We start from the raw sequence: 24,417 nt of genomic DNA, 5'->3' as shown, positions 1-24,417 counted from the left end.
AGCAACACATCTTTACATCATTAACAAATGCAGTGTAATCAAATATAGCACACCTTTATATAGTTAAACAAATGCAGAATAAACAAATGTAACACACCTTTACATAGTTAAAGTAATAACCCACAACAGGTCACCACTCCCTTTATTCCATTTCTTAATCTGTTTATCTCCTTGAACACAGGATTTAGCTCTATTCCACTTCCTGGTACCCCTTTTCTCAATCTGTACATTTTGTATTTTATTTGCTAAGCTTGTTCCTTTTCATTATAAATCTTCATTGGAGCTACTTTAAAATTCTCTCTGCCAACGGAATTAATCTAAAACTCTCCACTTTAGCCTCAGGCTGACTTTCCTGACAAGGGCAAAAAGCAGCCATGTTCTCACCAAAATATCACAAGACCAGTCTCTAGGCCACATACTAACATTCTTCTCCTCTAGAACCTCTTTAGCTAGGTGCCCACGGGTCAAATCACACTCAGCACTCACTTCCATGTTCCTACTAGGATGGCCCATTAAGTAGCACTTAAAGTATTCGTCTGCTTCCCCCCCCCCCCTCCCTCTCCCTCTTCTCCTCCTCCTCCTCTTCCTCTTCTTCGTTTCAAGACAGGGTTTCTCTGTGGAACAGTCTTGGCTGTCCTGGAACTCGCTCTGTAGAGACTCGCTTTGAACTCACTTACAGAGATACACCTGCCTCTGCCTCCTGAGTGCTGAGATTAAAGGTGTGCGCCACCACTGCCCAACTGCTTTTCTAATCCATAATCCCAATGTTCATATTCCTTCGAACAAAAGCATGGTCAGGCAATACCACAGTCCCTGGTACCAACTTCTGTTAGGGTTTCTATAGTTGTCAAGAGACACCATGACCACAGAAGCTCTTATGAAGGAAAAACATTAATTGGGCTTGCTTACATTTTCAGATGTTTAATCCATCATCATCATGGTGGGACACAGTGGTAGGTAGGCAGACATGGTGCTGGCTACATCTTGATCAGGAAGAGTGGTCTATCTCATTGGGTGTGGCTTGAACATACGTGAGTCCTTAAAGCCCACCTCCACAGTGGCACTCTTCCTCCAACAAGACCATACCTACCCCAACAAGGCCATGCCTCTTAATTGTGCCACTCCCTTTGGGCATTATTTTCTTTCAAACCATCACAAGCGGAAAGGATATATGTAACAAGTATCCACTCCCTTCATTTGTATGCACAGGGCTGCAGGGACACATGCAGGTCACAGCTTGAGGCAGCATGTTAGGCAAGGGGTGGAAAGGTGAGACCAGACCAAGAGGGCCCCCACAGATCATCAAGACCCCAGATCCCTGGAGAGTTGCAACAGAAGGGCATGATCTATATCCTATTTTTTTTTTCTGATTTTCTTCATGCCCAGATGAACTTTCTGTCCAGCTCAATTCTGAAGTTGGTGCCTTCCTCTTTGAATACTGCTGCCAACACTGCCACAGCAGGCTCATAGGCTGAGTCCCAGAGCGAGTCAGCTTTTTGTTACTGAGGCAATCAACTTCAATAGAGGAAAGGCTATGCTGGCTTAGTTTAGGGTTCCAGTACAGGTTCACCTGACCCCATTGCTCTTGGATGTGCTGAGTGGCATATCAAGAGGTCAGTAGTAAAGAAGATTCCCTTATAGTCAAGAAAGGAAGAGTGAGCCAGGACCCCAACACCTCCCCACTTGGAAGGCATGCCCACCTTCCACTGGGTTCCAAGTCCCCAGAAGACCATAACAGGAGCCAAGTCTTTAGAAAATGTATTTGGCAACTCCTGAACCTACATCTTACACAATTTGTTTGTCTGAGGCAGATAGACCACAGGGCAGGGCCAGACCCCTCCTATCCTCTACCACACTGGACACTGGCTCAGGGACAACTCGCAAGGTGCCCACCAAGGGAAGACATGGGTTCCCATCTATGTCCCAGTTCTGGCAGGACAGGTACAAACTGAATAGTGTTGAAGGCCACACGTTCTCAATGAAACAAACCAACAAGTTTTGCTCCTGGTGATCTTCAACGATCAATTTTATTATAAAGAACAGTATCAAAATATACGAATCTGTTTAAGAACCACCAAGAAGTGCAGCTTTTTAAAGGGCCAAGTGAGTCTCAACTGTTTCAAAGTAGGCAGCTTCTCCCTCCAAAATCTCCTGGAGAAATGGGGTTGATGTCCATGGGCCACATTTTCTATAGGATGTCCTCTCAATAACTTAAAAGGGTGAGTCTGGCTTCTGAACCCGGATGCCCGTCACAAATCCTCATGGGAGGGTGGCTGTGTGGGGTTTTCCTCTGTCACTTCTGTCAGAAGACAGGTAGGTCACTGAATGAGTACTCAGTGCTGGAGGGCCTCGAGGATGGGTTTGGATGGGGTGGCAGCTGTATGTACAGATGCTGGTATCCCAGTACCCAGTGGGGTGCCCAGGCAGGCACTTTACAGACTTAACCAGAGGCTGAGCAGCGAGGGTGAGAGATCTGAGGTAGAGGGCAGGCGGTGACAGCAGGCAATCCTGTCTTACGGCTGCTGAATTCCTCTTTTATCCTTAGTATTTCACTGACCACAGCACTCCTAGGTGCACGACTGCTTGCCCTGCTCAGGGTGGACTTTTGAGAAACTATTGTCACTACTGACCTCTCTAAACACTGCCTGTTCCTACTTTCCACAACTCCTAGAGTCTGTCAGACTGAACTGTCTCTCTCAAGGAGAGGAGCTGATGCCCAGGCTAGCACCTATCAATGTGGCTTGGCTTAGAAACAGGGTTTTTGCAGATAATTGGAGAAATCAGGGTGGGCCCAGTCAAGGGTGACTAGTGGTGTCCTTATGAAAAGGGCAAACTTGGGTACATGGAGACCATGCAAGGACTAGGAAGATTCTGGAAGGTCTGAACAGACCCTACTTTACAGCCTCAGAACCAGATACAGAACTGACCCTGACCCTGGGCCTGAGTTCCAGGACCCAAGACCACTCTGTTGGGAATCCTGCAGGGGCTGGTGCCTCATGAGGCTGCTGCATTCTGCTCTTCCTTCCCCCTCAGTGGGACCAGAATGCTCTGCTTTCCCTTTTTCTCCATCTGTAGACCCAATCTGAAGGCATTAACTGAATGCTCCCCTGTACTGGCCTTTCTCTTACTCCTGCTGAGTCTTCCCCCTCCATGACCCTAGGTGTGCAGTGCACACAGGTTTTATCTGTTCATTTCTTATTAGGCAGTTTCCAAGGGTCTGGTTAGCCTCGTCCCTGGGGAGGCAGGCCACACTGCCCCTCGCCTTCTGCCACTCACCGCCTTCTGTTTTCTGTATACAGGCATCCTCTGTCTCCTCAAAACCGTCCGGACACACACAGACAAAGCTCCCTGGAGTATTGTAGCAGTTCTCATTTTTCTTCTTACACACCTTGTCTACTAGTGAGCATTCATCTATATCTGAAATAAAAATACTCCATTTCAATAAATGGCTGCAAACACACACAAACACACACACACACCCAAGAAATTTGCTCATTCACAATTCATTCACCAATAAAAGCAATGGGATCATGAATGACCATCAGAGAAAGAAGCAGAGGTCAGGGAGGTGCTCAGAGGAGAGCTTCCTGGTCCTTGGTGGCAAGGATACAACCGGTGGAGCAGGACATGAAGATGGGAAGCCCAGTGCCCTGGGAGCTGATGATGACACAGGGCTCAGTCCAGTGTGGCTACAACAGGTACAACTCTGTCTGTGCAGGAGCAGACCCCACAGGCAGCCATCTACCAGAGGCTGAAAGGTCCCCACCCTCAAAGGCCCCTTGACAAGGGACATGTTCCTTCTAGAAAGTTCACCTTCTTCAGCAGACAGCTCACTGACCTGCACACTCGCCGTTCTGCTTGCTGTAGCCAGAGATACATTCTTTACAATTGGCTGGGCCTTTTCCCGTGCAGCCCACACAGGTAGAATCACATTCTAGAAACAAGGAGGGAAGGTGTTAGACAAATTCTACTTCAGTAAGACAGGACAGGACAAGCACACCATAAAACAGACCCTAGTGACATGGAGGAACTTAAACACAAAGCCACCTCAAGCCCAGGGACAGTCGGTTTCCTCAACCAAGAAAGACCTCAGTAAGAAGAGCCAAGCGGAGACTGCAAGCTCTAGGGGCCTAGTGTCACATTTCACCGAGAGGACACTGCAGCCTGCTAGCTTAGAGCTGCAGACACTGGGCAGCAACCCCGCCCTGCTGCTCTGTGAACTGCATAAGACCCTAAAATACTCAGACCCTTGACTGGCAAATTTGGAAAGCAAAAACAGAGTGTGAAATGTTTTCTAAACTGGGAATGATGACACACACCTTTAATCCCAGTGCTTAGGAAGAAGAGGCAGAGGATCTCTGAGTTTGAGGCAAGCCTGGTCTACCTGGAGAGCTCCAGGATAGCCAGGGCTACATAGAGAGATCCTGTCTCCAAAAAATGTGTGAAAAGTTTTCCCTTGAGGGAAAAGACTGCCGTGGCTAACATGAAGGACCTGAAACAGCAGCAGCTCCAAGACTACTACGATGTGAGACACTTGACGACAAGAGACTGAAGCTTTTCTGCAGCATGTCTACTGTTGAGGTCACCACTTCCAAGTTCCTGAGCAGACCATACAGGGTCATCCTAGTCTCACATGTTGAAGACAGAGAAGCCCTATGAAGGATGGCAGGTCCCAACACTCCGGTCACCTTCACATGTGTACGAGCCGTTGACATTCTCACAGTACTGGGCATCGCTGCAGGGAGGGGTCTCTGCTGCACACTCATCCACATCTGGAACAAAACAATGAGGCTGTGAGCAGAGCCCAGGTGGCAGGGCTGAGGCACCACCCACACGACTGCAACGAGCTCCTTCGCTTCCATACAAGCTCAAACCATCCCTTCCTTCGCTCCCCTCCTCAGGGCTTGAAAGCAGCTTGGGGCTGAGTTCTGAATTTGCCTAAGGCCAAGCAGCTGCTGAGGGGTGAAACCGAAACTAAAGAGGGAGGAGGCAGGTAGTGGGCACCTGGGGCTTTGGAGACCAAGCAGCACCAGCTCCACGGATGCCCACAGTACAGGGTTCGCAGCATGAAAGGGGCAAGGGCACAGAAATAGCAGTGCCATGGCAGGGCCACATGCCCCGGTACCGTGTGTGATGTTACCAGCTGTGGTAGGGACACCTGCTTAATCTAGATCTGAGTCCTTCTCAAAACGAAGGCCGTAAGAGTAGCCTTCCACAGCCCTGAGAGGGGCAGAGATAAAAAGCACCATCAGGTGGGAGTCAGATCTCTCTGGGGGTGAGGGAGTCTTCCTAGTAAGGAACCTTTTCCCCTTCCACTTAGTGCCCTCCTCACCCACACAGGCTCCGTCCACACGTGCCCAGCCCACTTCGCACTCCACACAGTCTTTGTTGGTCGGACCTGAGCATGTCTTGCAGGACTCATCACAAGCTGGAAAGCAAAGGCTATATTAGCAGGGCCCTTCAGGGAACTGGGTCCCGCCCTCTTCCACAGAGAGGAAAGCTTACTTTAGAAATGAGGATTTAGGCTCAGCAGGAAAATAACAAAAACTGAAAACAATAAGAGATCATTGCATGCAACATCCCTTGTGAATTCATAAAGCACGAAGAATGTGAAGTTGACCAAGGATGCTGCCTTGTGCAGACAGCAACCACAGGGCCCTTAGAGGCTGGCAAGGACCGTGCTCTGCTCAGTGAGAAGACAGGCAGAGCTGACGCATCGTGGGACACACCTCATCAGGTAACCCTGACAACCAGGTAAAAACAAAGGAGTTGGTGGAGCCAGTGCTCAGGAGTAGCCTCCAAGGGTCCTCATTGCCATGTGTGGCCATCTCTTATGGGCCCAGAAAGTCCTTATTCTCTCTAAGAAGTTATTTTATGGACTGGGGACACATCCTTGCTCTCTACCTTGCCTCTCCTCTCCAAGGCACCTGACAGGAAACTGAAGGACCTGTCCACCCTTCAGGGACAGCCATGGCTGGGAGCAAGCCTTCCATCAGAATACTCCAGGTGATCACATGGAATACGGCCCATTGCTAGGTGCTAGGTCAAAAAGCCAAGGGCATTTGATATAGGAATGACAGAAGCTGACACACATGCACTCCAGCTCCATGTCATGCCCACAAGAAGCTTTTCCTTCTGGTGTGGTTTATGGATACTTCAAAAAGGCCTCACCTCTAGGCCTTCTGCACTGGTCTGGACACTTGGGGTTAGAGTGCACTATGTTCCTAGCTATGCAGCTTCAGGAGGGACTGCTCCCCACAGCCTCACCTTCAACCAAGCTGGCCAGACTCTGGGTGCTGAGGCTCACCTGTGCAGAAGCTGTGTGTCTCGTTCCTCAACAAGCTGAAGTAGCCATCCATGCAGTCGATACACAGTGGCCCCTTGTATCCTACGTGACACTGGCAGGACCCGTCGCCCTGTCTGCTGCCATCTCCGCTGCAGTGGCCGTTTCCGCTGCAAGGCCTCTCAGACCCACCCTGGCACACTTGGAAGACAGAAACCTTTGCTTGGAGCATATCCCGGGGGTGGCCACGTTGTTCCCAAACAGGGAGAACCACAGCACCTCTCAACATGCTCACAGCCCAGTAGCCACTGGGATGCTTGTCAGTTTAAACCTGGCATCATTCCTGCTGAGCAAACAGCGGCCTGAAAGCTAAAGGAAAGGGCTAGAGACAGACACCAACTACCTAGAACCTGCAGGGTCCACACTGTAATGCCTGTGTGGGGCCAACTGTGGGACAACACACTATGTGCCCTGGGAGAGAATCCATGTTATATCCAGCACACAGTCAGGGAGACAAGCAAGAGGCATCTCAGCCGTGTGCACTGCCTGAAACCGAAACTGCTGCTACCTGAGCCAGCCGGATATACACGGCTAGGCTCCATTCTCACTTGACAGCCGGATATACACGGCTAGGCTCCATTCTCACTTGACAGCCGGATATACACGGCTAGGCTCCATTCTCACTTCACAGCCAGATATACACGGCTAGGCTCCATTCTCACTTCACAGCCGGATATACACGGCTAGGCTCCATTCTCACTTCACAGCCGGATATACACGGCTAGGCTCCACTCTCACTTCACAGAAGGAGCAGAAACAGTTAAGCATGCCTATAACCTCCATCTCCTTGTCAACAGTACTGATGACCTCCCGAGTCTGTGATCAGTACCCTAAAAACACATTAGGACCAGAGGCTCTGAGCTCTACAGTGCAAAGGGGAACTTTCCTAAAGTTCGCAGTGATGCAGGAGCCTATGGTCCAGGTTCGCAACCCCAGAGTGCAGGGGGAACAGTTACCCATCTGAGGAAAGAGGCAGGGTCCCCAACTCCATAGAAAGATGATGAGTTCAAGTCCCCTCTGTGCTTTTAAACACAAGGGACTCAGAGGGGAGTAACAGGAAAGATGCAGACTTGGGACTTCCCAAGAAAAACGTACCCTGACAGTCTGGCCCATAGGTGCCCGGAAGACAGCATGCTTTCAGTGTGTGTACACAGAACCACTCAAATAGGTTAGGGTACTCCTTCTTCCTGAGGATTTAGAAATGGTCATTAAATCCCATGAAATGCTGGGTTGGGGTCATGGCTCAGTGGCGGAGCACACACAACAACACCCCTAGGAGATGCCTGAAGCCTTGGACAGTGTCAAGCCCTAAACAGACTATAGGCCTTCACAAACATACTGGTGGGGAAGTTTAATTTGTAAATTAGGCATAGTAAGAGATCCATGAGAATATCGAAACAGAATATGATACACTGCAATGAGACTTAGCTCTGGAATTTTCCATGTCTTATTTTCAGGCTGAAGTAACTACCTCAGGTGACTTGGGGTAGGAGGCAGTGTACAAGCCCCCAAAGCTTGTGTGATGGGGGAAGCCAGAGTCAGGCGTGCACAGGACCTCTTTGCCAGCTTCCTGACTCTAAGAGCTGGGCTCTGATAAGAGACAATGGCAGTAAGTGGAGAAAATGGGACAGGGATGTAGGATTGCTACTGCTTCTCTGTCTCTCCTGGGAAGGGACTGCAAAACTACCCATCAGAAGACAGGGGCCCGGCCACTCACAATGAATGCCACCAGGCCTCTAGCTGCTCCTCCTGCTGTTCCAAGAGTTGGTTGCACTCAAAGTCGCTGCTGTCACACAAGCCCTCCATGATCTCCAGAAGCCGGATCTCACTGAAACACAACCTGTCAGCACCCCCAAAAGCACCAGCACCAAAAAGCACCAGTCTGCTCACTTTAGACACGTCCCACTTAGAGACTACTTCAGTGAAGAGGGGAACATCCCTAACTAACGGGCAGGGTGTCCAGGGGACCCAGGGAGAGCAGGCGCCTTTGCACCATAGCATGGGAAGGAAAGCTTATTCCATTACCCAAGGATGCCAAGAAGCCCTTAGGAGGGCTGGGGGTTCCAATCCATGGCCGCCAATCAGCGCACTTCTTGGGCACCCACCTGGATTCGTACTTGGACAGCGTCTTCTCCTCCCACGCCGTGTTGCCGCCGCCGAAGTTCTTCCTGGCCGTGTTGGCCATCCCCTGCGGAGGAGGTGGCACCGGCTCGGTGGTCCGCTGTGAACCCCGCTAGCCCCACGCCCTGAGCCGCTGTCCCGGGCCCGCCGCCCGCTCACCTGGTTGAACTTGTCCACCAGCGTCCGGCACTTCTGGCACAGTGTCGTCTTCCGGGAGGTCATAGCCGCAGGCGGCGGCAACAGCAGCAGCAACAGCCCGAATGCGGCAGCGGGCGGCAGGTGCATGGCGGGCGGGCTGCCGGGCGACCGGCGAAGAACTGGGCAGTCTCGGCCTCCGCCCACCGGCCCGCGCGCCGGCCGTTCCCCGGGCTACTTCACTGCGTCGCCGAAGCCCCGCCCAGCTCTCAGCCGGCGCGCTGCCATTGGCCGGAAGAATCCGCCCTGTCTGATGTGGACCAATTCGGGCTCGCCACGAGCAGCGACCAATGAGAAGGCCCCGGGTCAGCGTCCCGCGAGAGCGGGGCGGGACCGCAGCCTTTTATCCTGCCCTCGCTCCCCGCCCCCTACTCGCGGCCTGCGGCGGCCATCTTTACTCAGGGCCGCGAGCCCTCTCCTCTGTCGCCTGTCTACGCTTTGGTGGCCATGTTAAGTTCGGGCAAAGACTTCGCTTCTGGGCCGCGTTTCCGCCTCCCGCTTCCTGCTGAGGGCGGTCGGCTGAGCTCCGAGGTGTCAGTACAAGAGAGAGTTGAAGAGTGCAGAGCTCGCCGTGGGGATTGAGGTACTAGGGATGTGGCGAGGCTGGGGCTCTTCCGAGAGGGCTGCCTTAGCGCGCGTGACGGCCTTTGAGTTCCTCACCTGGGGACTGAACAACTCACCTGGGTATCGGACCTCTGTCACATGGGGGCTGGACGTCTCACCTGAGGCCTGGACCTTTCGTCTGTCCCCCACCCTTCCCACCTGGCGGCCGACCTGTCACCTGTAAACTGAGCTCTGCTCTAGGGGACCGGCTCATTGTGTTTGGGGGCCTCAGGCAGTGGGCACACAGTGACCTACCGAATTTTAAATGGCTTGAATGAGAAGTGATACGCAATTGTCTGGATTTTAGAGAGCACCTGTTTGTGCAGGTCGTACAGTTTCATCTGGTCTTGGGTTGACAAGTAGGCCTCGTTTGCACCAGATCGTTTATGTTTCCAGCTTAAAGCCACAATTTGCACGAGTGATTCCGACCATTTCCGTGGAAGCCTTGGAATCCCCATTGACAGGGACAACAGGATCTTTGAAGGGTACTACCTAGTCTGAGGTGTCCTCCTTCTCCAAGTCACACTTGCTAACAGTATGGCCTTTTTGAACTTGGCCGCTCAAAGGCGGTTAGCCATCTGTCTGCCCAGCAGCTCCCCCCATTCCCGTGGTAGGTGGTTTTTTTGTACTGGTGACTACCTTGACGTTGTTTTTGCTCCTGGTTGAACATTCTGACTCATCCTGAGCTTCTTTGTCTTTGAAAATAGCTGCTGTTGGTCCTCAGCAGAAAGCATCCCTCTCTGGCTGGGAGGAAGGAGGATCAGGTGAGTTTGAAGGATGATTTCAGCCTAAATCTTGGATTTCCTTTAAAGGCATGAGGAGCAGATGGTTGGGACAACTAAGTCAGAGTCCCTCACTGCTGCTGTCTCAGTGGCGTGGGTCCCACCCTCCTCTTTTTTTGTGACTGGGTCTCACATAGCTAAGGCTGACCTGGAACTCTGTATAACCAAGGATGACCTTGAACTTCTGATCCTCTTGCCTCTACCTCCTGGGTGCTGGGGATTCACACATCTATCAACACACATAGGTTTTATGTGGTTCTGGGATTGAACCCAGGGTTTTTGCACTCTTACCAAGTTGCCCAGGTTGGCCTTCAACTCTTGTTCCTCCTGTGTCAGCCTCTCGACTGCTAGGATTATAGCTGTGCATCGCCATGCCCTTGTCTGTTTTTGTGCTAGATTGAGAATATTATGTGCACATTGTTCCATAACCTGACATTTTTCTTTTAATCAAAAACCATACTTTTCCAATTCAGTACACTCTATTGTGTCTAACACAAGTCGGGTGGGGTTTTGACCAGACTCACTGTAGCCTTGCAGCCAAATCTGGGACAAGCAAATGCAAGCTGGGCATTATTTACAGTTCACTAAAGTCCTCATGACATGCCTTCATGCAGGGCTGATGAATGACTTTGGGGCATTTTCTTAGTTCATGTTGTGGGACAGCCTAGCTCATTGTGGACCATGCTGTCACTGGGCTGGTGGTCCTGGGTGCTATAGGAAAGCAGGCTGAGCAGGCCATGAGGAGCAAGCCAGTAAGCAGCGCTCCTGCCTCCAGGTTCCTCCTGCCTTTGAATTCCTTGGATGATGGACTGTAAGCTGTAAGATGAAATAAACCATTTTCTCCCCAAGCTGCTCTTGGTCGTGCTGTTTTATCACAGCAATATAAACCCTGACTAAGACAATAGGAATTATGAGAATCCTTGTATTTCAAAGGGTTGGAGTTGGAGAGATGGCTCTGTAGTTAGGAGTTCTGACTGTTCTTTCAGAGGACCAGGATTCAGTTCCCAGCACGCACATAGTTCCTCGCAAGTGTCTGTAATTCCAGTTCCAGGGGATCAGATGCCCAGGCGTACATATAAGCAAAACACCGTACACATAAAAAAATAATTTTCAAAAAATTAGAAAGGTGTGTTGTCAGAGTTCTCTAGAGGAACAGAACTGATAGGATGAAGTATATGTAAATATGCGTACATGTGTATGTATATAATTTATTTATTAGAATGGCTTACAGACTGGTCCAGCTAGTCTAACAGTGGCTGTCTACCAACAAAAGGTCCACGAGGCTGGAGGCTTCAGATGCTCTTCAGTGTACACTGAAGTCCTAAAGAAGGAGGCTCCAATGCCAATGAAAGGCATGGAATTGCCGGCAAGAGTGAAAAGGAACAAGGAGGCAAAGAGAGCAAGCTTGCTTCTTCCATGTGTTATGTAGGCTGCCAGCAGCAGGGGTGGCCCAGATTGCAGGTGGAGCTTCCTGCCCCAAAAGATTTACTTAAGAAAAAATCCCTCACAGGTGTACCCAACTGCTTGGGCTTTAGTTAATTTCAGATGTAGTCAAGGGCAGCTGTGAGTCCTCTCCCCCAACATGTTACCAATGTGACCTCAAGCAGAGTATGACACTGAGGAACCATGTTTCTGCTCTCTCTGAATGTATAGGGTAACAGTGTAAATGATGGGCTTCTTGTCTTTGGTTCTGTGAAGGTCCATGAAGTTTAAAGCACCACATGGCTGGCAAGAAATCATCAGGCAAACCAGGAGGTTTTTGGCGCACACCTTTAATTCCAGCAGTCGGGATGCAGAGGCAGGTGGATCTCTGTGAGTTCGAGGGCAACAGAGCGAGTTCCAGGACAGCCAAAGCTACACAAAGGGACCCTGTCTCGAAGAACCAAAAGAAAAAGAAAAAAACCAAATCATCAGGCAGGCAGCCCCTGCTGTTTCTGGGCCTGCTGGTCACTGCAGCTGCTATCCACCTTGTTGCCTGTCCCTATACCAAGGTGGAGGAAAGCTTTAACCTACAGGCTACACATGATCTGCTGTACCACCAGTTGGATATAGACAAGGTGAGGCTGCTGCTGTGAGCTGAGACTTGCTTTCCCCCCCAGCCGCTGTGCTGACCGCCCATTCTCCTTACAGTATGACCACCACGAGTTTCCTGGAGTTGTTCCCAGGACGTTCCTTGGGCCACTGTTGATTGCAGTATTCTCTAGTCCTGTGGTTTATGTGCTTTCGCTGTTGGAAGTATCCAAGTTTTATTCTCAGTTGACAGGTAAGAGTCTGGCATGGGTGAGACCTGAAACAGTAACACATGATCACTGTGGGGTGGTGGAGTAGGGTGGGAGTTGGCAGGACTTAGTGTAGCTTTGCCACCAAACTTGGGACAAGCAAGTAGGAGCTGTACCTTAGACTCCACTGATGTCCTCATGACATTGCATGGGATGCAGGGCTAGTGAAGAAGGTGGTGACAGCTTCCCCTGCTCCTGTTTTAGCTGGAGGGCCTCAGCAGTAACTCCCAGAGCCTTAGCTGCTGCAGTCTGCATACTCCACAGATTGGAATGAGCAGACAACCTTTGAGGTTAGAGGTCATCATACTGGTCTGCATACAGAGCCCCTGGTCCCTCTCTGTGCCCACGAGTACTTTGTAAAGTTTTTCATTGATGCAGAAGATTTCTTCTTATTAGTACAATAATACAATATAGTATTTTAGCACAGGTTTATGATATAGCAAAAAGACCAGAACATTTAACTTTTTTTGTTTGTTTGTTTCTTCAGATACTTGTTTTGGGGCATTGAGAACATTGTGATTTCTCTTTATTTTTATATATGTATTTGCTTGTTTGAAGCCAGGGTCTCACTATGTAGCCCAGGATGGCCTAGGACTCACAGTTCTCCTGCCTCGTCTTCTGAAAGCTGGTTTGGCAGGTGTGTGCCATCATACCTGACTTCTCTAGCTGTCTTAAAGTGAGTCTCCATTGGTGATAGACACACTGCCACGTTGGAGATCAGAGCTCATCCCATTTCTATAGTTGGGACCCATTCTTTGTTTTTGTTTTAATGTGACTGAGTGTTTTTGCTACACATATGTATGTGCACCATGGATGTGTCTCATGACTGTGGTAGTCAGAAGAAGAGAGCAGATTCCCTGGAACTGGAGTTACAGATGATTGTGAGCCACTGTATGGGTAGTGGGAATTGAACTGGGGTCCTCTATAATTGCACTTTAAGTGCTCTTAACTGCTGAGACACCTCTCCAGCACCCCTGACTCATCTGTATTTTTGTTTTCTTTTTAAAGACATTTTTTCACTATGTAACTTTGGCTATTTGGATGTCCTGGAGTGCACTCTATAGACCAGGCTGGCCTTGAACTCATAGAGATCTGCCTGCTTCTGCCTCCTGAATGCTGGGGATTAAAGATGCTTGCCACCACACCAAGCCATCTCTCATACCCACCCACCCACCTCCACCCCTGAGCTAAAGACTGAACCCAGGGCCTTTGTGCTCACTTGGCAAGCGCTCTACCACTGAGCTAAATCCCTGACTCTGTACTTTAAAATATATATATATATACACACACACACACACACACACACACACACACACTAGGTTAAGAAGATTATATGCACTTATATGCACATTGTTCTATAACCTGACATCTTTTTAGCCAAGAATCACACTTTTCCAATTCAGAATAGTTGTGTCTAACAGAGCTGGCCATAGTCAGATTTCAGTTTGTCTAGCCTATGTGGAATAATTTTTTTTTAATTTTATGTACATTTGTGGTTTTGCCTGCATGAACATCTGTGTAAAGGTGTTAGATCCCCTGAAACTGGAGTTACAGACAGGTATGAACTGCCATGTGGGTGCTGGGACTTGAACCTGGGTCCTCTGGAAGAGCAATCACTCCTCTTAACAGCTGAGCCATCTCTCTAACACCCATGGGAAGTTTTAAAAGCTGAATTCCTGAGGGAAACTCAGCCCACTTCTCAGAAAGGCTAATTAGGGCGGGGAGACCTGTCACTGCCCAGGGCAGCCTGTAGGCTGCAGCTCCTATGTAGGTGGGATCAAGGAGCCTCAAATGGGGCGGGGCCAAGCCTCAGCCCCTGAAGGAAGTCAGTGGTGGTTTTGTTTTGGGGAGCTGGGTAAGCCAACTGCTTTAGCACAATGACATTTTGTTCTTATCTGCTGTAAGCATGGGATTTCTGATGATGCCCAGCTCCTTTAAGTGGCCCAAGCAAGTCCTCTCAGTGATATGATAGCCATCCTAGAATAGAGGTTGTATGATCAACTGTCCTTGTCCAGGACTCAGGCAGAAGTTTGGGAAGAAGGGAACCTTAGGATTCAGGTGACAGATTGAGCAGATGGGACCTTAAAGGAAGGAAAAGAGCTTTGTCTGGACATCATAAAAAGAAGTGCGGTACAGGCTCCTGGTAGTATCAGTACAGCACCTGGACCTAGATTCTCATGGTCTCAGGTCCCAAAGTGAGACATCTGTGCTTTGAATCCAGTATCCAGTAGTACACAGGAAGAGGGAAGCCTGGTGCTGCGCAGGTCCCACTCCGATGCCTGGGTTAGCTTCTGAAAGTTTGAAGCTCCCATTCTGAGGTTGCTCCCATGGCTAACAGTTTCTTTTTTTTTTTTTTTTTTTTTTTTTGGTTTTTCGAGACAGGGTTTCTCGGCTAACAGTTTCTTGGGCCATCGCTTTAGGCCTTGGCACCCACTGGCCAGTGGCTAATAAGGCTTGTCTACTCTGAGGATATGTGGACTGGCCCTGCCCAGGGATACCTGTCTCACCTGTCTTCAAAAGATCACTTGCTCCAGGGATAGTTTCCATTCATTCTCCTGCCCCTGAAGCTGGTGTTCCCACCACAGCATGATCTGGATGCTTCACAGGGTTGGGTTTGAGTTGAACCTTAATCAGCACTGTCCCCCACCTCCACCCAGTATAGAGGTCCCTTCCAACACTGCTCTCCAGCTTTGCCTAGCATTCAGCAAACACTCAGCCAGGCCTGTGGAACTGCAAGGAGAGAAGAAGCTTGGATGGTGTGGGTCTCGATGTAAACACAGGCCCTAGGTCTTTAATGGCCACTTTTGGTACCAAATGTGCATTCCCAGGTGGTCCCCTGCATATTGTCACTGACTAGCACTGCAAATGACACTCAAAGAGTCCCTGGCTTCATCATCCGTGTGTGCTCTTGAGTCACTCACGACATGATTTTGTTACTCGTCTTATTTAGTCAGAGGAGTCCTTGGACTTGGAGTGATTTTTGGACTCTGGATGTTGCAAAAAGAAGTGAGACGACAGTTCGGGGCAACAGTGGCTGCCATGTTTTGCTGGATATCAGCCACACAGTTTCACCTCATGTTCTACTGTACGAGGACCCTTCCCAACGTGCTGGCCCTGGCTGTGGGTATGTAGCTTCATAGTGTACCTTCTGGCCCCTCACCTCAGCTAGCACACACATCAGCCCATCGCACTGCCCCCACGCCATTGGCTCCTCATAAACTGCTCAGGGTCTCCTGTTATGGAAGCAGGAACCTCAGTATTCACAGTTGGCACTTTGTAGAAAACGCTACCCTGGAGTACCTGTGTGCCATCCCAGCAGGCGAGTATGCGTCTTTGGAGTTTGTCTATAGTCAGGGCTAGCCTTGAATACTAGATACTCCTGCCTTAAACCCTACATTGCTGAGCAGTCACAGCTTCTAGAGTAATTTTTTTCTTTTTTCTTTTTTTTTTGGTTTTTCGAGACAGGGTTTCTCTGCAGCTTTTTTTTTTAGAGCCTGTCCTGGAACTAGCTCTTGTAGACCAGGCTGGCCTCGAACTCACAGAGATCCGCCTGCCTCTGCCTCCCGAGTGCTGGGATTAAAGGCGTGCGCCACCACCACCCGGCTAGAGTAATTTTTTTAAAGATTTATTTTTATTTTGTGTACATGAGTGTTCTGTATGTATTTAAACATATCGTGTGTATGCAGTGCCTGCAGAGGGCAGAAGAGGGCATCAGGTCCTCTGGAACGGGAGTTACAGATAGTTGTCAGCTGTCCTGCGCCACCACCACCCAGCCAAGCAGCCAGTCTTTTAATGACTGAGCCATTACTCCAGCCCCCATAGAGTGATTTGTGTGTGTCTTTTGTAATAAGAAAGCGAGCCTGGTGGTAGCACACGCCTTTAATCCCAGCACTCAGGAGGCAGAGGCAGGGAGATCTCTGTGAGTTTGAAGCCAGCCTGGTCTACAGAACAAGTTCCATGGCAGCCAAGATTGTTGCACAGAGATACCTTGTCTCGAAAAACAGAAACAAACAAAACAAAACAAAAAAAGAAAGAAAGTGAATCCCCCTTACTGTGTGTCTTTTGTGTTTTGCAGTTCTTCCAGCCCTCACAGCCTGGCTGCAGCACCAGTGGGCCCTCTTTATCTGGCTCTCAGCCTTCGCCATTATTGCCTTCAGGGCTGAGCTGTGCATGCTGCTGGGCCTTATGCTACTGCTGACCTTATACCAAAGAAGGTTGTCTGTGGCCAGATTACTCCAGCATGCTGTCCCAGCAGGGATTCTCTGTCTAGGCAAGTCAACATCTCGGGTTTGTCTGTGTGTGTTTCAGTTTTGGTATTTTGAGACAGAGTCCTACTGTCTTAGTTATTGTTAGATTGCTGTGAAGACACACTAGGACCAAGGCAGCTTATGAAAAAAGCTTTTTAACTGGGGGCTTGCTTACAGTTTCAGAAGGTTAGTCCATGATCATCATGGCAGCAGGCAGGCATGGCACTGGAGCAGTAGCTGAGAGCTTACATCCTGATCTACAGGCAGCAAGCAGAAACAGAAAGAAAAATTGAGATTTGGCCTGGTGTGGGCTCATTTGAAACCTCAAAGCCCAGCTCTAGTGACACACCTCCTCCTATATGGCCACACCTAATCATTCTTAAACTCCCACCAACTAGGAACTAAACATTCTAATTATTGGCCTATGGGGGGCATTCTCTTTCAAACCACCACACTCACTGTGTAGCCCAGGCTGGCCTCAAATTCAAGTTCCGCCTGTGTTAGCCTTCATGGTGCTAAAATTACAAGTGTGCCAGTTTGAAATAGTGTGTGCATGTGCGTGTAGCATCCAGAGCGCAGCCTGTCGTTCCTCACTGAGTAGGCCACCTTGGTTCGTTTTTTTTTCCTAATTTTTTTGAGAAATATTTATTTCTATTTTATGTGTATGGATACTTTGCCTGTATATATGTCTGTGTACTGCATGTGTGCGTGGTGCCCATGGAGGCCATATAGAGCATCAAATTCTCAGGAATTGGAGTTACGGACAGTTGTTAGCCACTGTGTATGTGTGTTAATAAGGTGTCTCGCCAATCTCATACCTGGCTCTCTATATATATATGAGACAGGAGTGTGTATGTGTGTGATGAGATGGTCTCCTTTGTAGTCCTGGCTGTCCTGGAACTCACTCTGTAGACAAAGTTGTCCTTGAACTCAGAGGTCCACCAGCCTCTACCTCCTGAGTACTGGGATTAAAGGCATGCACCACTACATGCAACCCATTCCTAGTTTTTTATGCGGACTCTGGGGTGAAATACAGGCCTTCATGCTTGTAAGAACAACTCCTTACTAAGCTGTTGTCTCAACCCTTCAGATTTGTTTTTTGCTTTTTTTATTTTATTAAACTTAACTTTTTTAAGTGAGCTTATCTGTCTGTCTGTCTGTGTGCATGTGCATGGCCACACTTGAGCCACACAATGCACATTTGGAGGTCAGAGCACAACTTGTGGGAGTTAGGACCCAGGGATTGAACTCAGATCATTAGGCTTGGCAGCAAGTTCCTTTACCCATGGCCCCAAAAAGACTTTTTAATCTTTATTTACTTTTAGTTATGTTTATACACATGTATCCCATGTGGTAATAATGGGTGTGTGATTGTAGGCACCTGTAGAATCCAGAAGACTGTTGTATTTCCTAGAACTGAAGTAACAGGCAGTTGTGAGCCTTCGTTTGTGGGTTCTAGGAAATGAACTTGGGCCCTCTGAAAATATCTTTTTTTAAAGATGGAAATATATGATCCAAACTTTGACAGCAGTAGAACCTCCAGTTCTGTCTCTAGTGGTGGTTTCTATCTGGAAACCTGCATCCACTGTTCTTTAAGCTGCTTGACCAGGCAAGAGGAGGGCAGTGTGCCCTGTGCTAGGGATGATACTTGATGGGAAATGGTGTCACACACCACTAGCTCCATTTATGGGAAGCTTCTGGCAGTTTCTGTGACCAGGCAACCACTTTGTGGGGTTAGTTAAGCACAGTGCACATGTTCCTTACTGAGACTCTTTTGTTCTGTTATTAGGACTGACGGTTGCTGTGGACTCCTATTTCTGGAGATACCTTGTATGGCCAGAAGGAAAGGTGCTTTGGTACAACACTGTCCTGAACAAAAGTTCCAACTGGGGCGTATCCTTTCAGCATTCAAGTAGGAACGCACAGGCTAGTCAGCCCCATGACCCTGGCCTCTGTCTCCTGTCTCCCTGTCAGGCAGCTGGTCTAATGTGTCAAAATCTCCCTAAGCATCGCCTAGTCTTAGGGAGCATCGCCATGGATCATAGTATAGTCTGCCTTCGACAACGTTTATCACCAAGTACTTCAGATAGACTCGTGGTTAGAAAGGACAGCATAGCTATGACTTGACATGCCATCTCATCTATTAATGCTGTGAAAAATAAAGGAACTTATTCCTCTAGCTGAGAATGCTGTACCCGAGATCATTCATCCCTATAGCTCCTGAGCAGATCTCTGCTGTGTTTTTTGGCATAACTGTCTTTGGGGCCACTTCAGCCTTGATGCTGTTACCATCCTTGTTCATTTAAGTGGACAGTGACTCAGTTTCTGACAATATCTGTGCTTCCTTAACCTGACCTCAAGACCTCCCCGCTCCTGTGGTATTTCTACTCTGCCCTGCCCCGCGGCCTGGGCTGCAGCCTTCTCTTCATACCCTTGGGGGCAGTGGACAAGAGGACCCATGCACTGGTCCTGCCAAGCCTGGGATTTGTGGCTTTGTACTCACTCCTCCCGCATAAGGAACTGCGGTTCATCATCTATATCTTCCCTGCACTCAACATCATGGCTGCCAGAGGATGCACCTATGTGTGAGGATTTCACCCTTGAGATTCTTGTCTGCCATCTCACTTTTACTGTATTTTTCCAGGGGTGCTGGGGATTACCCAGCTGATAGGTTTTTGGTTTGGTTTGGTTTTTTGAGACAGCGTTTCTCTGTATAGGTTATGGAGCCTATCCTGGAACTTGCTCTATGGATCAGGCTGGCCTCAAACTCACAGAGATTCACCTGTCTCTGCCTTCCAAGTGCTGGGATTAAAAGTGTGCACCACCACCTCCTGGCTGCTGATAGGTATTTTTAACACTGCATTAGAAATAGGTTTGCTGTGCTGGGTGTGATAGTAGACACCTTTGATCCCAAAGCAGGGGTAAGTGGGTCTCTGAGTTCAAGGCTAGTGTGCTCTATATAGTGAGACCTTGTCTCAAAAAAGAAAAAAAATGACTAAGTTTGCTGGTTCACTGGTTTAACATTCAAATCACAACATATCTCTTGCTTCTTTTATCTTTGTGTGCTTTCTGCCTTGGGTCAGCTCAAAATTCCATGAAAGGTACAGACCCTGGCTTGGGTCACAGGTGAAGGTGGATGTTAATTAGTGTGCAAGAACAGGTTTGTGGATGACAAGTTCTCTCCTCCATTTTGTTTATTTGTTTTTCAAGACAGGGTTTCTTTGTATAACATCCCTGGCTGTCCTGGAACTTGCTTTATAGACTAGGCTGGCCTTGAACTCACAGAGATCTAGCTGCCTCTGCTTCCCAAATGCTGGGATTGAAGGCATATGCCACCTCCACCTGCCCCCCCCCTTCTCTGTCTCTCTGTCTCTGAACCCTGTCATAGTTTACTCAGGTACCTTAGTTGGAATAGAGTTGGTGAGATTGTACTGAAAAATCTGTGTTTGAGGCCAACAGTTTAAAAATTTGGTTGGTAGACTATTTCTTAAATGTCCAGAGAGCAAACGTTCTCCTCTCTGTCACAGTCTTTGTCATAGTCTGTCACAGCTGTTCATGGCCATTGTTTAAAGTCAGCTTCAGATGGCTGACAGTGAAAACGAAGGCACTGTCCATCAACTGAGATAGAACAGAAGATAACCCAGAGTTTATTTGGGGGTGACCTAAGCTGCAGCTTAGAAACCAGGTTCAAGCTGAAGCGGGCTATGATCTTACAGACCTAATTGAGTCTTAAAGGCAAAACTTCAGGGAAGGTAGGGGTAGCATTCATTGCCTACAGAAATCTGATAGAGCAAGTGTAGTGACTCACACCTATAAGCCCAGTACTTGGGAACACCAACTTGAGCCATCCCAAGCTACATAATGAGTTTCAGATCATCCTGTGCTATAGGATGAACCTTTCTCAATAATAAAAATCAGGGAAAGGGCTGGGATGAAGCTCAGTTTGTAGAGTACCTGCTCAGCATGCTCAATGCTCTTGATTCGACCTCAGCATCACATAAATTGGGTGCAGTTGTACATGCCTGTAACTGTTCAGGAGGTGGAGGTTCAAAGTTATCTTTGGCTATATAGCCATTTCAAAACCAACCTGAACTACACAAAACCCTAAACAAACAAATAAACAAATTTAAAATGTCTAGATCAGTGCAGGTGAGTAGCAAACTGACTTAGACAGGGTGACTTAGAGAATGCATGTAAAACTATTCCCAGAAATTGACCAAGAAGACCAAAGATAAAGACATCTTGGAGCTGGGTATGATAGTGCACACCTGTAAGCCCAGTGTTCAGGAAGGGAGATGCACCATAGGTAAGAATGCTTGCTATACAAGTGTGAGGGTCTGCATCTGGGTCCCCAGCACCTTGTAAAAAGCTAGATGTAACTCCAGTGCTATGGTAGCTGTGATGGGGAAACAGACAGGAGGATTGCTATGACTGAGCTTAATTGAAAAACTGGCAGATTCCATGTTCAATGAGAGGCATTATCTCAAAGGAATGAAATGGAGAGTGATGGAGGGCGATTCCTGATGCTCTGACTTCTGCATGCGTACACCTGAAGGTGTGCATTTGTGCACAGAGGTGCACACACAGACCACACTCATGCCCCCATAGAAAATGGCGACCCCTCCTTTCAATCAAAGATAGTCTTGGGAAGGAAGACAGGGTGAACCAATCCCAGGACCTGGTACAGGGTTGGGCTGTTGGTCTGGAGATTCCAAGCACACTGAAAGAAGATACCCCAGGACAGGACACCTTGTTGAAGTCTGCCTCCCTGTCCTCAGGCTGGCATTTTGGAGGCCTTGATTTGCTTTGTGTAGTTTGTGAGCTGGACTTCTGCCCTAAATTGAGGAGTCTTTTTAAATGCCTTTTAAAAAATCTAGTATAAACTTGAATTGGCATCAGGAGTGGAAATTTGAAGTTTTTACTTACTTATATTTTTAATACACCCCCAAGTGTGCATTGTGGGGGGTACACATGCTATGGCATGAATGTGGAGGTCAAAGGAGCCAATGGAGCCAGTTCTCTCTTTACACCTGTATGTGGGTTTGGGGATTGTACTCAAGTTACTAGGCGTACATGACAAGTGATTTTACCCACTGAGTTATCTCATCAGCCCCTTTTGTTTGAGACAGTCCTACTATGTGACCCAGGCTTACTTCAAATTTGCTATTATTATTCATCAGCCTTCCCAGTGCTGGGATTCCAGGCCTGTACCACTGTGCACAACCGCAGAGTTCTTCAGATGGTATTTTAGTCACTTTTGTTGCTTGAGTATTTTAGGGCATGCTTAGCTTAAGCTCAGGAGTTACAACCATCTGTCTGTCCCCATGACAATAAAAGAGACTAAGCACATTAAAAAGAACAGATAAGGGAGCACTGACATGAGCTTTAGTTTAAACAGAATTAGGTAGGGGCAAGAGGTATGCATAATTAAGAAGTCTTGGTCACAGTGTGGTCTGGTTGATGATTATCTCAGTTCTGGTTCTACAAGGGGGTGAGAAGACAGTCCAGTTACCCTGAGATGACTATTCCTGCTGGGGGTGATCTCATCATGAGATGATCTGTCTGTGGGGTTTAGGACAACTGGAGACTTAAGGTGATTTCTGTGGATTTGGAGCAGGACATTCTCAAAGTGGACAGTAAGATACCTCAGTTAATCTGTGCCTTCAACTTTGAAGGAACATGAAATAGGTTCGCTGTCATCAGCTTATAGACAAGACTCCTTGATATGTGACATATCTAGACTCAGAACTAAACCAGTGAGGGACCCAGAGTCTCAAGACAGGAGACATGCAGAAAGAACCCGGGAATGCCAGGTTTTTGTCTGCTTTTAGTTACCATGTGTTCCTAGGTGAGGAGTTGGTGCTTTTTAGCAAAAGCTGTTTCAAAGCCCTTTTATTCTTTGGCTGATTACCCAGGTATATCCTTGAGTAGCTTCCCTGCTTGTAATGACTTGGTGAAGTTGGAGTGGCTGATATTCTAGGACCACTTTTCCTAGGTGTGATTGGATATGCTGGTGTTCTTGCCACCATATGCTTCTCCTTGAATATCTTTCTCTTTACAGCCTGAATAACTATAAAAAGTCTTGGCTGTACAAGATGGGAGCTCTGTTTGTGATAGGACACATCATGGTAAATGTGGCGTATTCAGCCACATCCCTCTATGTATCCCATTTCAACTATCCTGGTGGTGTTGCGATGCAGCGGCTACATGAATTGGTGCCCCCCCAGACAGGTTGGTACAGGGTGCTCCCTGGGGACCAGGCTGGCCCTGAGTAAGGTACCATGTTGACTTCTAACTGAGATTTGGTTTTCTAGATGTTCATCTACACGTTGATGTGGCTGCTGCCCAGACAGGTGTTTCACGGTTTCTACAGGTCAACGATGACTGGAGGTTTGTTTCTGAAGCATTATGCTACAGGTGGAGTTGCATCTCACAGAGGCCAACTAGAAGTCACTTCAGTGGCACCTAGGTGGTAGGGAGGTGGTGTGAGACAGGCGAAGATGAGTGCAGTGGCGACAGGTGGCTTTTCTCTCCCAGGTATGACAAGAGGGAGGACGTGCAGCCTGGAGCAGAGTGCATGCTGGACTACACACACGTCCTCATGGAGGCAGCGCCCGGGCACCTGGCCCTCTACAGGGGTACACACCGTGTCCTGGCCAGTATTGAGGGCACTACAGGTGTGAGTCTGACTCCGACGAAACTGCCACCCTTTGATGTCAACCTACAGACAAAACTGGTGCTTCTGGAGCGGCTGCTTAGGCCAGCCTGAGAGGATGGTCGTTCACCATTAGCATCAAGTGGATCCTTCTGACTCAGTGCAGACATTTCAGGAAAACAAAGAAAAGGACCAAGGACTTCCAGCATGCCCCCTGGAGTTGACTTGTAGCAGGCAGGGCCCTGCCATAGCCACACCTAGGGCACAGGGCTAAAAGAATGTAGAGCCCAGGACCTACCACCAGATGTGAAAGTGGCCTGCTCAGACCTGTCTGCCATGGTTAGGTGGCCCACAGGATCATTTATATTAAAATTGGGAACCGTTCATAACCAACGGGACAGTGAGCCAGGCTAGAGCACCCTGCCACCCTAGCTCTGCAATGATCCTCAGTGTGTATTTCCTGCCCCTGAACCACACTTGTTGCCATGGCCTCAGGAGACCATAATATAAACCCGGAGCTTCGGCACAGGGTAGCCCCACCACACCCATTATTGCAGCTGTTGATTCTTAGGACATAAACATGTTTATAAAAGAACAGAAATAAAAATTATGGTTTCTTATAGTGCCTTGTTCTGTGGTTGCTTCCAGGGACAGTCTCTGCCTTGGTTTCACAGTAGGGGTCACTGGCTCTGTCACACTGTACTGAACATTCATTTATCAAGTGTGACAGTGCCAGTCATACAGGTAACATGATGTGTGCACATCCTGCGTCCAATATGCAGGCAGAAACCACACATACACAGCCTGCATAGCGCAGATCTGTACAGGATACTACACAGCTATGACGACTTGTGCCTGCGTGCGCACTCTTTTCAGATGTGTGCAGCAGGTGCGTGTGTGTTAAGGCTAGCGAACAATCTTGGGTTTTGTTCCTCAGGCACTATCTACCATTTTTCTGTTTTCTGGCAAGTGAGCCCCAAGGACCCACATCTCCTGCTTCCCAAGTACTGGAATTACAAGTGTATACCACATGCATGCCTGGGTTCCCCCCCACCTCGCCCCAATTAGTTCTATGGGCTGAACTCAGGTCACCATGCTTGCAAGGCAAGCAGTTTACCAATTGAGCTATCCCCCGGCCGTTTCTAAGTCTCCGAGAGCTGGTGGTTTGAAGTATATAACCTTTGGTCTATCT

General features: G+C 48.5%; 3 protein-coding genes across 5 annotated transcripts in view; 1 reads left to right on the top strand and 2 right to left on the bottom strand.

The window, feature by feature from the left end:
- Window positions 1-1,996: 1,996 nt before the first annotated feature.
- On the bottom strand, window positions 1,997-8,847 carry Creld2 (cysteine rich with EGF like domains 2). Its single transcript, XM_038343981.1, has 10 exons — window positions 8,624-8,847; window positions 8,449-8,531; window positions 8,061-8,171; window positions 7,439-7,530; window positions 6,308-6,484; window positions 5,333-5,428; window positions 4,689-4,772; window positions 3,839-3,934; window positions 3,277-3,417; window positions 1,997-2,299 (listed from the first exon to the last, which is right to left on the bottom strand). The coding sequence occupies exons 1-10, from the start codon at window positions 8,747-8,749 to the stop codon at window positions 2,250-2,252; spliced, it is 1,056 nt and encodes a 351-aa protein (XP_038199909.1). The 5' UTR covers window positions 8,750-8,847; the 3' UTR covers window positions 1,997-2,249.
- A 245-nt stretch (window positions 8,848-9,092) lies between these two features.
- On the top strand, window positions 9,093-23,847 carry Alg12 (ALG12 alpha-1,6-mannosyltransferase). 3 transcript variants are annotated; one of them, XM_038341447.2, is made up of 11 exons: window positions 9,110-9,242; window positions 9,970-10,026; window positions 11,743-12,101; window positions 12,175-12,307; window positions 15,274-15,447; window positions 16,399-16,593; window positions 18,360-18,463; window positions 18,932-19,155; window positions 22,632-22,801; window positions 22,885-22,960; window positions 23,108-23,847. In XM_038341447.2, the coding sequence occupies exons 3-11, from the start codon at window positions 11,766-11,768 to the stop codon at window positions 23,337-23,339; spliced, it is 1,644 nt and encodes a 547-aa protein (XP_038197375.1). In that variant the 5' UTR covers window positions 9,110-9,242; window positions 9,970-10,026; window positions 11,743-11,765; the 3' UTR covers window positions 23,340-23,847. The 3 variants fall into 3 exon arrangements, with proteins under 3 accessions (XP_038197377.1, XP_038197375.1, XP_038197374.1); XM_038341446.2 differs by having other exon boundaries at window positions 9,167-9,872; XM_038341449.1 differs by lacking the exon at window positions 9,970-10,026 and having other exon boundaries at window positions 9,093-9,242.
- Window positions 11,769-24,417, bottom strand: part of Zbed4 (zinc finger BED-type containing 4) — a 33,861-nt gene continuing 21,212 nt past the window's right edge. The window contains exon 3 of the transcript XR_005286771.1: window positions 11,769-12,331. The gene's annotated coding sequence lies outside the window, so the exon portion shown is untranslated. The remainder of the gene's footprint in view (window positions 12,332-24,417) is intronic.

The sequence above is a fragment of the Arvicola amphibius genome, chromosome 9 (assembly GCF_903992535.2).
Source record: "Arvicola amphibius chromosome 9, mArvAmp1.2, whole genome shotgun sequence".
NCBI lineage: Eukaryota > Metazoa > Chordata > Mammalia > Rodentia > Cricetidae > Arvicola > Arvicola amphibius.
The sequence above is the reverse complement of the archived record's forward strand: the minus strand, read 5'-3'. Positions and strand labels throughout refer to the sequence as shown.

Excerpts from the sequence above, each read along its gene's own strand:
- Creld2 (XM_038343981.1), bottom strand. The coding sequence starts at position 8,749 with ATGCACCTGCCGCCCGCTGCCGCATTCGGGCTGTTGCTGCTGCTGTTG. Across the intron at positions 4,773-5,332 it reads TGTGGACGGAGCCTGTGTGG|ATGTGGATGAGTGTGCAGCA; the intron begins GTGAGGAGGGCA and ends GTTTTGTTCCAG. Across the intron at positions 3,935-4,688 it reads CGGCTCGTACACATGTGAAG|AATGTGATTCTACCTGTGTG; the intron begins GTGACCGGAGTG and ends CCTTGTTTCTAG.
- Alg12 (XM_038341449.1), top strand. The coding sequence starts at position 11,766 with ATGGCTGGCAAGAAATCATCAGGCAAACCAGGAGGTTTTTGGCGCACA. Across the intron at positions 15,448-16,398 it reads CGTGCTGGCCCTGGCTGTGG|TTCTTCCAGCCCTCACAGCC; the intron begins GTATGTAGCTTC and ends TGTGTTTTGCAG. Across the intron at positions 16,594-18,359 it reads AGCAGGGATTCTCTGTCTAG|GACTGACGGTTGCTGTGGAC; the intron begins GCAAGTCAACAT and ends TTCTGTTATTAG.